The 14,503-nt window shown below is 36.9% G+C and overlaps 1 protein-coding gene across 2 annotated transcripts in view; it reads left to right on the top strand.

The window, feature by feature from the left end:
- Nucleotides 1-14,503, top strand: part of LOC133559522 (acetylcholine receptor subunit alpha-like) — a 70,754-nt gene that overhangs the window by 50,711 nt on the left and 5,540 nt on the right. For both annotated transcript variants that reach the window (XM_061911363.1, XM_061911364.1), the window contains exons 8-9: nt 9,167-9,281; nt 9,374-9,498. In XM_061911363.1, the coding sequence (XP_061767347.1) occupies nt 9,167-9,281; nt 9,374-9,498 (240 nt within the window). The remainder of the gene's footprint in view (nt 1-9,166; nt 9,282-9,373; nt 9,499-14,503) is intronic.

The following is a 14,503-nucleotide window of genomic DNA, read 5'->3' as shown; positions in this document are numbered from 1 at the left end:
ATAAATCAAAGGTTTTGCCACAAAAAAATAATTAGGCCATAATGAAACTAATTAAAAAATATATAGAAAAAACAAATAGCTAATATATTAACTGTATAAAATTTTTATAAAATGTAACTAAACTATAAAAATAATAAACAAAATAATTTTGCCATGATTTAATTAATAAAAAATTGAAACAATAGATAGCTAAAATATTAAAGTTGTGATTTTTTTTTTTACTAAATCATCCATGAAAGGGATATTTTTTTGTAAACAATCAAATTTAAATAATTTAAGAATAATAGTAAATATATTTATTTCACGTATAATCTATATAATCCATGAATAGTGTAAATATTTTATGATGCATAATGCAATTTAGTATAAATAACATGGTAATAATTCTAACATTTTGTACAGCAAAATAATTAGACCATAATTAAATTAATATTAAGTATAAAGACAATAGATGACTAAAATGTTAATGACTTTATAAAGTTGTGAAACATTTTACTAAATTATTCATATACAGGCGAATTGTTTTCAAAATAATCACAGTAAAATATTTAAGAATAACTTAATTATATGTTGTTTTTTTTAGTTATTTGTCAACCAATTTGTCAACCAAAATGACTAATGATCTATTGCTAACGATGGATTCTGATGCGTCATCTATGTTGCTGCTCCTCGATCTTAGCGCTGCTTTCGATACTGTCGATCATAATATTTTATTAGAACCTATCAAAACACGAATGTGTATGTCAGACATAGCCCTGTCTTGGTTTAACTCTTATCTTACTGATAGGATGCAGTGTGTCTCCCATAACAATGTGACCTCGGACTACGTTAAGGTAACGTGTGGAGTTCCCCAGGGTTCGGTCCTTGGCCCTGCACTCTTCAGCATCTACATGCTGCCGCTAGGTGACATCATACGCAAATACGGTGTTAGCTTTCACTGTTATGCTGATGACACCCAACTCTACATGCCCCTAAAGCTGACCAACACGCCGGATAGTAGTCAGCTGGAGGCGTGTCTTAATGAAATTAAACAATGGATGTCCGCTAACTTTTTGCAACTCAACGCCAAAAAAACGGAAATGCTGATTATCGGTCCTGCTAGACACCGAACTCTATTTAATAATACAACTCTACCATTTGACAACCAAACAATTAAACAAGGCGACACGGTAAAGAATCTGGGTATTATCTTCGACCCAACTCTCTCCTTTGAGGCACACATTAAAAGCGTTACTAAAACGGCCTTCTTTCATCTCCGCAACATCGCTAAAATTCGCTCCATTCTGTCCACTAAAGACGCTGAGATCATTATCCATGCGTTTGTTACGTCTCGCCTCGACTACTGTAACGTATTATTTTCGGGTCCCCCCATGTCTAGCATTAAAAGATTACAGTTGGTACAAAATGCGGCTGCTAGACTTTTGACAAGAACAAGAAAGTTTGATCACATTACGCCTGTACTGGCTCACCTGCACTGGCTTCCTGTGCACTTAAGATGTGACTTTAAGGTTTTACTACTTACGTATAAAATACTACACGGTCTAGCTCCATCCTATCTTGCCGATTGTATTGTACCATATGTCCCGGCAAGAAATCTGCGTTCAAAGGACTCCGGCTTATTAGTGATCCCCAAAGCCCAAAAAAAGTCTGCGGGCTGTAGAGCTTTTTCATTTCGGGCTCCAGTACTCTGGAATGCCCTCCCGGTAACAGTTCGAGATGCTACCTCAGTAGAAGCATTTAAGTCTCACCTTAAAACTCATTTGTATACTCTAGCCTTTAAATAGACTCCCTTTTTAGACCAGTTGATCTGCCGTTTCTTTTCTTTTTCTTCTATGTCCCACTCTCCTTTGTGGAGGGAGTCCGGTCCGATCCGGTGGCCATGTACTGCTCGCCTGTGTATCGGCTGGGGACATCTCTGCGCTGCTGATCAGCCTCCGCTTGGGATGGTTTCCTGCTGGCTCCGCTGTGAACGGGACTCTCGCTGCTGTGTTGGATCCGCTTTGGACTGGACTCTCGCGACTGTGTTGGATCCATTATGGATTGATCTTTCACACTATCATGTTCTCATATGTTCTCATAGTCATCAGTATCAACAGTATCACGTTCTCATAGTCATTATTGTCACCGATGTCCCACTGGGTGTGAGTTTTCCTTGCCCGAGGATGTCGTAGTGGTTTGTGCAGCCCTTTGAGACACTAGTGATTTAGGGCTATATAAGTAAACATTGATTGATTGATTGATATTCTATTAAGTTTGTAATTATTAAATGATGTATTTATACAATGCAATTTAGTTTAAATGATGTGTTAATAAATCAAAGGTTTTACACTACAAAATAATTAGGCAATAATGAAACTAATAACCGAAATATAGAGACAATAAATAACTTAAGTATTATCAATCAATCAATCAATCAATCAATCAATCAATGTTTATTTATATAGCCCCAAATCACAAATGTCTCAAAGGACTGTACAAATCATTACGACTACAACATCCTCGGAAGAACCCACAAAAGGGCAAGGAAAACTCACACCCAGTGGGCAGGGAGAATTCACATTCAGTGGGACGCCAGCGACAATGCTGACTATGAGAAACCTTGGAGAGGACCTCAGATGTGGGCAACCCCCCCCCCCTCTAGGGGACCGAAAGCAATGGATGTCGAGCGGGTCTAACATGATACTGTGAAAGTTCAATCCATAGTGGCTCCAAGACAGCAGTGAGAGTCCCGTCCACAGGAAACCATCTCAAGCGGATCAGCAGCGTAGAGATGTCCCCAACCGATACAGGCGAGCGGTCCATCCTGGGTCTCGACTCTGGACAGTCAGTACTTCATCCATGGTCATCGGACCGGACCCCCTCCACAAGGGAGGGGGGGACATAGGAGAAAGAAAAGAAGCGGCAGATCAACTGGTCTAAAAAGGAGGTCTATTTAAAGGCTAGAGTATACAGATGAGTTTTAAGATGAGACTTAAATGCTTCTACTGAGGTAGCATCTCGAACTGTTACCGGGAGGGCATTCCAGAGTACTGGAGCCCGAACGGAAAACGCTCTATAGCCCGCAGACTTTTTTTGAGCTCTAGGAATCACTAATAAGCCGGAGTCTTTTGAACGCAGATTTCTTGCCGGGACATACGGTACAATACAATCGGCAAGATAGGCTGGAGCTAGACCGTGTAGTATTTTATACGTAAGTAGTAAAACCTTAAAGTCACATCTTAAGTGCACAGGAAGCCAGTGCAGGTGAGCCAGTACAGGCGTAATATGATCAAACTTTCTTGTTCTTGTCAAAAGTCTAGCAGCCGCATTTTGTACCAACTGTAATCTTTTAATGCTAGACATTGGGAGACCCGAAAATAATACGTTACAGTAATCGAGACGAGACGTAACAAACGCATGGATAATGATCTCGGCGTCTTTAGTGGACAAAATGGAGCGAATTTTAGCGATATTACGGAGATGAAAGAAGGCCGTTTTAGTAACGCTTTTAATGTGTGACTCAAAGGAGAGAGTTGGGTCGAAGATAATACCCAGATTTTTTACAGAGTCACCTTGTTTTATTATTTGGTTGTCAAATGTTAAAGTTGTATTATTAAATAGAGGTCGGTGTCTAGCAGGACCGATAATCAGCATTTCCGTTTTTTTGGCATTAAGTTGCAAAAAGTTAGCGGACATCCATTGTTTAATTTCATTAAGACACGCTTCCAACTGACTACAGTCCGGCGTGTTGGTCAGCTTTAGGGGCATGTAAAGTTGGGTGTCATCAGCATAACAGTGAAAGCTAATACCGTATTTGCGTATGACGTCACCTAGCGGCAGCATGTAGATGCTGAAGAGTACAGGGCCAAGGACCGAACCCTGGGGAACTCCACACGTTACCTTAACATAGTCCGAGGTCACACTGTTATAGGAGACGCACTGCATCCTATCAGTAAGATAAGAGTTAAACCATGACAGGGCTGAGTCTGAAATACCAATTCGTATTTTGATACGCTCTAATAAAATATTATGATCGACGGTATCGAAAGCAGCGCTAAGATCGAGGAGCAGCAACATAGATGACGCATCAGAGTCCATCGTTAGCAATAGATCATTAGTCAGTTTTGCGAGGGCTGTCTCAGTCGAGTGATTTGCCCTGAAACCGGATTGAAAGGTTACACATAGATTGTTAAACGCTAAGTGCTCATTTAGCTGCTCTGCAACAATTTTTTCGAGGATTTTCGAAATAAAGGGAAGGTGAGACACCGGTCGGTAGTTTACCATGAGGTCTGGATCGAGGTTAGGTCTTTTAAGAAGAGGATGAATAACCGCTTTTTTGAATGCAACGGGAACAGTGCCCGAGGAAAGTGATAAGTTTATAATATTTAGCACTGATGGACCTAATAATACAAAAAGCTCCTTGATAAGTTTCCCAGGAAGTGGGTCAAGTAAACATGTTGTTTGTTTTATTCCATTTACACGTTGTAACAATCCTTCTAATGTTATTTCATCAAAACGAGAGAAACTATTTTGGATATTTGCAGTATCCGCCGTATATACAATCGTATCTGTGTTACTATAACCCCGTTGTAGCTGGGACGCATTGTCTTTAATCTCCTTTCTAATAAGTTCAATTTTCTTATTAAAGAACTTCATAAAGTCATCTGCCGAATGGGTGGAGCTACTGGAAGGAGTCCCTTGTTGGGTTAGCGATGCTACTGTACTAAACAAAAATTTTGGATCGTTTTTATTAATGCGGATGAGATTTGAGTAATAATTAGTTTTAGCTAAGGTAAGCATGCGTTTATAAGTTATTAAACTATCACTCCATGCTTGATGGTGCACCTCAAGTTTAGTCGTGCGCCATTTGCGTTCCAGCTTTCTACATAATAATTTCTGAGCTCTAGTTTCTTCAGTAAACCATGGCGTACGCCTGTTTGGAGCCTTTTTTAACTTCAGCGGTGCTATACTATCAATGGTTTCGCGCAGGGCGTTGTTAAAGTTGTTAGTGAGGTTATCAATAGAGCCCACATACTTTGGGTACGGTGCCATTACCGAGGGCAGTAGGTCCGCAAGAGTCGTCGTTGTGGCAGCATTAATGTTGCGGCTGCTATAGCAGTTATTATTATTATTAGCTTGCCGAACATGAGTCTGAACTTCGAATTTTATAAGGTAATGATCGGACATTACTTTAGTATACGGGAGTATCATAACTTTGGAGACGGTGATACCTCTGACAAGCACTAGGTCTATCGTATTACCGCTGCGATGCGTCGGTTCATTTATTATTTGTGTAAGACCACAGCTATCAATTATAGTCTGGAGCGCCACGCACGGTGGGTCCAATGGGGTATTCATATGGATATTAAAGTCCCCCATTATAATTATATTATCGGCGTGCGTCACTAGATCAGCAACAAACTCTGAGAATTCACTAATAAAGTCCGAATAGGGCCCTGGGGGGCGGTAGATAACGGCCAGGCACAGAGGTAGAGGTGTGGCAGACTTCATAGAAAGCACCTCAAACGATTTATATTTATTATTTAAGTTAGGACTAAAGTTAAAGTTTTCGTTGTATATTAGTGCGACACCCCCTCCCCTTTTGAGGTGACGGGCAATATGCGCATTCGTATAGTTAGGAGGGGATGCCTCATTTATCGCAAAAAAGTCGTCTGGTTTAAGCCAGGTTTCGCTAAGACCGATGACGTTAAGGTTGTTGTCTCTAATGACCTCATTGACTAATAACGTTTTGGGAGACAAAGATCTGATGTTTAGAAAGCCCATATTATAGGTAGTGGGCTGTTTTAAGGAGTTGTTGATAAAATTATCCGTAGTAGCAATATTAATAATGTTGCGTTTATTATGCGCAGTGTACTTAAAATAATTACGACCATATCTAGGAATTGATATGACGGGAATTTTCAGATTGTCTACTTGGCGCTGCGATAAACTGAACGCATCATAATTTGCCACCTCAGTAGAACGCATGTCTAACTCTGACGAAGTCATAGACACAGTAGAAAAAACATTTTGTGAGTTGTGTATTATTCTACGAAAATTGCTATGTGTACAGGGATCATCCAGCCTGGCGCTGGCTAGTTCTAACTTAACTGACTCCATACCCAGGCTAGCAGGCTCTGTAATTGCCTGTGACCGGGCTTGCTCTAGTGCAGTTAGTCAAATGTGGCTCAATGCGAAGTCTATGTTCCGAGACAAGAGGATAGCGCCTTCCTGGTTAGGGTGAAGGCCGTCTCTCCTCAGCAAGCCAGGTTTGCCCCAGAAAGAGGGCCAATTATCAATAAACGTAAATCCCTGTTGTCTGCAGAAGCTATCCAGCCACCTGTTAAGAGAGACTAATCTGCTATATCTCTCATCATTGCCTCTCCCAGGCAGGGGGCCAGAGACAATTACTCGATGCCTGGACATCTTTCTGGCGAGATTACAAGCCCTGGCTATGTTTCTCTTTGTAATCTCTGATTGTCTCATCCTAACGTCATTGGAGCCAACGTGTATTACTATATTCGCATAACTAGTGGTGCGGTTAGCCTGCCGTACGTGCTTACTAGACCTGTTGCGAGTTAGCTCCCTAAGATTAGCTTCAATGTCAGGTGCTCTGCCCCCGGGAATACACTTAATTGTGGCTGGTTTGCTAAGCTTTATGTTTCGGGTGATGGAGTCCCCTATAACTAAAGTGTGGTGCCCGGTAGACTGGGGTGTAGGACTAGCTAAAGGGCTAAATCTATTATGCGTCTCAACCGGTACACCGTAGCTTGTAGGCCGATTAGGGCTGCTACAAGCTGGGCTAGTTAGCTCGCTACAGCTAACGCTAGCAGATGTGTCCGCAACATCTAAAGTTACGAAATTACACTGCTCTAACTGGCGGACACGGCTCTCTAGCAAAGCCAACCTATCCATGAGTAAAGTGCACGAAGCGCAGGAAGCCATACTCACAGAAACTTTCCGTCGCCGAGTGGAGTGCCAGCTGTCTTCGGGAAGTGGTGGTCACGGTGGCGGGGGAGAAGCTTCCTTCAGACCGGCGCTGCCTTTCTCCGCTAGCCTCGTTAGCTTAGCAGCTAGCTAGCTGAGGGCGAAGTGGTGAGACAGAGATCGGGTGATTTGCAAGTTAAATTGAACTATTAAATATGTTCGATAAGTTGTAAATAAAGCTGCAAAACAGTTAAAATCACACAGATAGAACGATACTTAGCTTTTTTGCAACAAGAGCAGTCAGCGAGCAGTCATTCACGTTGACCCGGAACCGGAAATCAGTGTATATTAGCTTTATAAAGTTGTGATAACATTTTGCAAAATTATAAAAATAATAAACTTTATTAAGGCATAATTAAAGTGAAGTGAAGTGAATTATATTTATATAGCGCTTTTCTCTAGTGACTCAAAGCGCTTTACATAGTGAAACCCAGTATCTAAGTTACATTTAAACCGGTGTGGGTGGCACTGGGAGCAGGTGGGTAAAGTGTCTTGCCCAAGGACACAACGGCAGTGACTAGGATGGCGGAAGCGGGAATCGAACCTGCAACCCTCAAGTTGCTGGCACGGCCACTCTACCAACCGAGCTATACCGGTTGGTATAAACTAATGAAAAATAATGACAATAGAAAGCTAAATTATTAAAGTTGTAAAATATTTTACTAAATTGTCCATGAAATAGAGAATTATTTTTCAAAATAATCACATTTAAATAATTTAAGAATAATGGAATTATTTATTCATTGGTGAATATTTTTACCATCACAACTAATTTATTTATCCCATGAATAGTGTAAATATTTAATGATATATTCATATAATGCAATTTAGTATAAAGTATGTGTTAAGAAATAAATGGTTTTGCACTACAAAATAATTAGGCCATAATGAAACTAACAACAGCTAAAATATTGACTTTATAAATTTTACCAAATAATCAAAATAATAAACAAAATAATTGGGCCATGATCAAACTAATAAAAAAAAACAATATAATATTTAAGTTGTGAAAAATGTAACTAAGTTATCCATATAATTTAGATTTACTTTTCAAAAATAGTCACATTTAAAGAATTTAAGAAATAATTGTTTCATAGTACATGTAATTATTTCACAAATAATTTATATATTCTATAGTGTAAATATTTAATGATGTATAATGCAATGTATTATAAAAAAAACGTGTTAATAATTCAAACATTTTGTAAAACTAAATAATTAGGCCATAATTAAATTAATATTGAATATGAAGACAATAGATAGATAAAATGTTAATGACTTTATAAAGTTGTAAAACATTTTACAAAAATACGTGTACAGTAGATAGGGGAATTGTTTTCAATATAATCACATCTAAGTACTTAAAAAAATGTATTAACTCTGTTTTATTTATTTCACAATTTATATATTCTACAAAGTTTGTAATTATTAAATTATATACTCATATAATGTAATTTAGTATAAATTAAGTTAATAAATCAATGGTTTTGCACTACAAAATAATAAGGCTATAATGAAACTATTAATAAATTGCTGAAATGTTGACTTTATAAATTTGTTCTAAAATTTTACAAAATAATTGGGCCATAATTAAACCAATAAAAAAATAGAGACAACAGATAGCTAAAATGTTAATGACTTTATAAAGTTGTGAAACATTTTACATAAATATTTGTACAGTAGATAGGGGAATTGTTTTCAATATAATCACATCTAAATAATTTTAAAAAATTAATTAACTCTGTTTTATTTATTTCACAATTTATTTATTCTTTGAAGTTTGTAATTATTAAATTATATATTCATATGATGTAATTTAGTATAAATTAAGTTAATAAATCAATGGTTTTGCACAATAAAATAATTAAGCCATAATGAAACTAGTGATAAATAGCTAAAATATTGACTTTATAAATTTGTTTTAAAATTTTACAAAATGATTGGGTCATAATTAAAGTAATAAAAAACCAAGACAATAGATAGCAAAAATATTCAATTTTTTTAGAATTATTTTGACAATTTATTAAAATATTTAAAGTTTCAACGATAACAATTTAAACTATTTAAATTATATATTCAATAGGGTTATAGTTAATATCGTAATATAATAGTCTGGCTGAAGTAGCCAAAAGTTTAGAGACACTTACCCACGCAAAACCCCTAAACGTCTGAGTGAACCTCTCCTGCTGGTGTGTCTCAGGTGTTCATCGACACCATCCCCAACATGATGTTCTTCTCCACCATGAAGTGTCCCAGCCAGGAAGTCCGACAGAAGAGGTTGTTCCCCACGGACATGGACATCTCCGACATCTCGGGTAGGACTGGGGAAAAAATGGAATCACTCGGAGGGTGGGGTCAGAGAGGTGGATTAAAAATTGCTCGCCGTCACACCGGGTGTGGTCTGCAGGTAACCCCGCCCCCACCAACGTCCCCTACCAGTCGCCCATCGTCAAGAACCCCGACGTCCGCAGCGCCATCGAAGGCGTCAAGTACATCGCCGAGACCATGAAGTTGGACGAGGAGTCCAACAACGTAAGACCCCGGCTCACTATCCACATTTGTTTATAGACGTCGCCATGGCGACACAACATCCCGTATGTTTACTAGTTATGATGAGTCTCAGCTGTTTGTTATGGGAGGACGCCTTATCTCTGTATTTTTACACGAGTGATAATTTAACATTATTGTCCTGGTCCGATATCGTCCGAAAAACAAGTATCGGACGATATCGGTTTGCATGTCAAATGTGCGATATCATGTGCGATACAAGGCTTTTACGAAAGGTAAATATGCCAGGCTATGTAGGCTACGAGGAGCTCGCAGCTACACGGCAGCTAAATACACCAGCTGGACTAAAACTTCAAGTTTCTCAAGAATAATTATAGTTACGTATTACTTACCCGCACAAAGTCCACAAAGGTGTCCAGTAACAAACGTGTCCGCATCACAATATGAGTTATTGTGACCACTAAGTGTCGCCAAAAACAAATGCCCACTCACTTCAAGTTAAAGACTGCGTAGGTCCATTCCGGATCGTAAATGATAAATAAGTTGGTGTTTGGGTTTCTGTTTGACTTATTTCACTGAATTAAAAATTTTTGTAATATTCTAAACTACAAAATAATGAAAGTATGAATGATTTCCTGTGGATATCATATTGACATCAATAGCAATGTTGGCCAAAACGTAAGGATCCACTATCGGTATCGCGTTGGTGGTGAGAAAACAACACATTACCAACACAATTTGAGGCTTGCTAAGAATCTAGGCTAACATTAAAACACAATCTGAGCTATGCAAAGAAACTAAGCTAACATGACAACACAATCTGAGGCGTGCTTAGAAGCTAAACTAACAGTAAAAGATATTTTGAGGCATGCTAAGAAGCTAAAATACCATTAAAACACAGTCTGAGGCGTGCTAATAAACTAAGCTGACATGATAACACAATCTGAAGCATGCTAGGAAGTTAAAATAACAGCAAAGGATAATCTGAGGCATGCTAAGAAGCTAAGATAACATGAAAGCAGAATCTGAGACGTGCTAAGACGCTAAAATAACATTAAAACAATCTGAGGCGTGCTAAGAAGCTAAACTAACATGAAAACACAATCTGAGCCATGCTAGGAAGCTAAACTGACATGACAACACAATCTGAGGCATGCTAAGAAGCTAAACTAACATTAAAGCACAATCTGAGGCATGCTATGAAGCTAAGATTACAGTAAAAGATAACCTGAAGCATGGTAGGAAGGTAACAGTAAAAAATAATTTGAGGCATGCTAGGAAGCTAAGCTAACAGAAAAAAATAATTTGAGGCATGCTAGTAAACTAAAATAACATTAAAAGATCATCTGAGGCATGCTAGGAAGCTAAAATAACAGTAAAAAATAATTTGAAGCATGCTAGGAAGCTAAGCAGAGAGGAAAAAATAATTTGAGGCATTCTAGGAGGCTAAGCTAACAGTATAAAAAAATAGACATGCTAAGAAGCTAAGCTAACAGTAAAAAATAATTTGAGGAATGCTAGAAAGCTAAGATAACATGGCAACGCTATCTGAGGGATTCTAGGAAGCTAAACTAATAGTAAAAGCTCATTTGAGGTATGCTAAAACACTAAACTACTAAGAAGCTAAGAAGCTAAACTAACATGAAAACACAATCTGAGGCGTGCTAAGAAGCTAAACTAACAGTAAAGATAATCTGAAGCATGCTAAGAAGCTAAACTAACAGTAAAAAATATTTTGAGGCATGCTAAGAAGCTAAACTAACAGTAAAAGATAATCTGAGGCATGCTAGGAAGCTAAACTAACAGTAAAAAATAATTTGAGTCATGCTAGGAAATTAAGCTAACAGTAAAAAATAATTTGAGGCGTGCTAAAAAGCTAAGCTAACAGTAAAAGATCATTTGAGGCATGCTAGGAAGTTAATCTAACATGACAACACAATCTGAAGCTAAACTAACAATAAAAGATCATTTGAGGCATGCTAGGAAGCTAAAATAAAAGTAAAAAATAATTTGAGGCATGCTAGGAAGCTAAGCTAAAAGTAAAAAATAATTTGAGGCATGCTAGGAAGCAAAGCTAACAGTAAAATATAATTTAAGGAATGCTAAGAAGCTAGGAGAACATGACAACACAATCTGAAGCATGTTAAGAAGCTAAAATAACAGTAAAAGATAATCTGAGGCATGCTAGGAATCTAAACTAACAGTAAATAATAATTTGTGGCATGCTAGGAAGATAACCTAAAACGACAAAACAATCTGAGGATTGCTAAGAAGCTAAGCAAACAGTAAAAAATAATTTGAGGCATGCTCGGAAGCTAAACTAACAGTAAAAAAAATAATTTTAGGTATGGTAAGAAGATAAGCTAAAATGACAACCCAATCTAAGGATTGCTAAAGAGCTAAACTAACAGTAAAAAATAATTTGAGGCATGCTAGGAAGCTAACATAGAATTTAAATATAATCTGAGGCATGCTAGGAAGCTAAACTAACCGTAAAAAAATAATTTGGAGCATGCTAGGAAGCGAAACTAACATTAAAAGATAATATGAGTCATGCTAGGAAGCTAAACTAACGGTAAAAAAATAATTTGAGGCATGCTATGAAGCTAAACTAAAAGTAAGAAATTATTTGAGTCATGCTAGGAAGGTAAGCTAACAGTAAACAATACTTTGAGTCATGCTAGGAAGCTAAGATAACAGTAAAAAATAATTTGAGGCATGCTAGGAAGATAAGATAAAATGACAACACAATCTGAGGATTGCTAAAAAGCTAAGATAACAGTAAAAAAATTATTTGAGGCATGCTAGGAAGCTAAGATAACAGTAAAAAATAATTTGAGGCATGCTAGGAAGATAACCTAAAATGACAACACAATCTGAGGATTGCTAAGAAGCTAAGCAAACAGTAAAAAATCATTTGAGGCATGCTAGGTTGCTAAGCTAACAGTAAAAAAAAATAATTTGAGGCATGTTAGGAAGATAAGCTAAAATGACAACACAATCTGAGGATTGCTAAGAAGCTAAAATAACAGTAAAAAATAATTTGAGGCATGCTAGGAAGCTAAGATAACAGTAAAAGATAATCTGAGGCATGCTAGGAAGCTAAGATAACAGTAAAAAAATAATTTGAGGCATGCTAGGAAGATAAGCTAAAATGACAACACAATCTGAGGATTGCTAAGAAGCTAAGCAAACAGTAAAAAAATTATTTGAGGCATGCTAGGAAGCTAAGATAACAGTAAAAAATATTTTGAGGCATGCTAAGAAGCTAAACTAACAGTAAAAGATAATCTGAGGCATGCTAGGAAGCTAAACTAACAGTAAAAAATAATTTGAGTCATGCTAGGAAATTAAGCTAACAGTAAAAAATAATTTGAGGCGTGCTAAAAAGCTAAGCTAACAGTAAAAGATCATTTGAGGCATGCTAGGAAGTTAATCTAACATGACAACACAATCTGAAGCTAAACTAACAATAAAAGATCATTTGAGGCATGCTAGGAAGCTAAAATAAAAGTAAAAAATAATTTGAGGCATGCTAGGAAGCTAAGCTAAAAGTAAAAAATAATTTGAGGCATGCTAGGAAGCAAAGCTAACAGTAAAATATAATTTAAGGAATGCTAGGAAGCTAGGAGAACATGACAACACAATCTGAAGCATGTTAAGAAGCTAAAATAACAGTAAAAGATAATCTGAGGCATGCTAGGAATCTAAACTAACAGTAAATAATAATTTGTGGCATGCTAGGAAGATAACCTAAAACGACAAAACAATCTGAGGATTGCTAAGAAGCTAAGCAAACAGTAAAAAATAATTTGAGGCATGCTCGGAAGCTAAACTAACAGTAAAAAAAATAATTTGAGGTATGGTAAGAAGATAAGCTAAAATGACAACCCAATCTAAGGATTGCTAAAGAGCTAAACTAACAGTAAAAAATAATTTGAGGCATGCTAGGAAGCTAAAATAAAATTTAAATATAATCTGAGGCATGCTAGGAAGCTAAACTAACCGTAAAAAAATAATTTGGAGCATGCTAGGAAGCGAAACTAACATTAAAAGATAATATGAGTCATGCTAGGAAGCTAAACTAACGGTAAAAAAATAATTTGAGGCATGCTATGAAGCTAAACTAAAAGTAAGAAATTATTTGAGTCATGCTAGGAAGGTAAGCTAACAGTAAACAATACTTTGAGTCATGCTAGGAAGCTAAGATAACAGTAAAAAATAATTTGAGGCATGCTAGGAAGATAAGCTAAAATGACAACACAATCTGAGGATTGCTAAAAAGCTAAGATAACAGTAAAAAAATTATTTGAGGCATGCTAGGAAGCTAAGATAACAGTAAAAAATAATTTGAGGCATGCTAGGAAGATAACCTAAAATGACAACACAATCTGAGGATTGCTAAGAAGCTAAGCAAACAGTAAAAAATCATTTGAGGCATGCTAGGTTGCTAAGCTAACAGTAAAAAAAAATAATTTGAGGCATGTTAGGAAGATAAGCTAAAATGACAACACAATCTGAGGATTGCTAAGAAGCTAAAATAACTGTAAAAAATAATTTGAGGCATGCTAGGAAGCTAAGATAACAGTAAAAGATAATCTGAGGCATGCTAGGAAGCTAAGATAACAGTAAAAAAATAATTTGAGGCATGCTAGGAAGATAAGCTAAAATGACAACACAATCTGAGGATTGCTAAGAAGCTAAGCAAACAGTAAAAATAATTTGAGGCATGCTAGGAAGCTAAGCTAACAGTAAAAAAAAATAATTTGAGGTATGATTGGAAGATAAGATAAAATGACAACACAATCTGAGGATTGCGAAGAAGCTAACAGTAAAAAAATAATTTGAGGCACGCTAGGAAGCTAAAATAACAGTGAAATATAATGTGAGGCATGCTAGGAAGCTAAACTAACAGTAAAAAAATGATTTGAAGCATGCTAGGAAGCTAAACTAACAGTAAAAGATAATATGAGTCATGCTAGGAAGCTAAACTAACGGTAAAAAAATAATTTGAGGCATGCTAGGAAGC

The sequence above is a fragment of the Nerophis ophidion genome, linkage group LG09 (assembly GCF_033978795.1).
Source record: "Nerophis ophidion isolate RoL-2023_Sa linkage group LG09, RoL_Noph_v1.0, whole genome shotgun sequence".
Taxonomy (NCBI): domain Eukaryota; kingdom Metazoa; phylum Chordata; class Actinopteri; order Syngnathiformes; family Syngnathidae; genus Nerophis; species Nerophis ophidion.
Note: the sequence above shows the minus strand (reverse complement) of the source record. Positions and strands in the feature narration are given on the sequence as shown.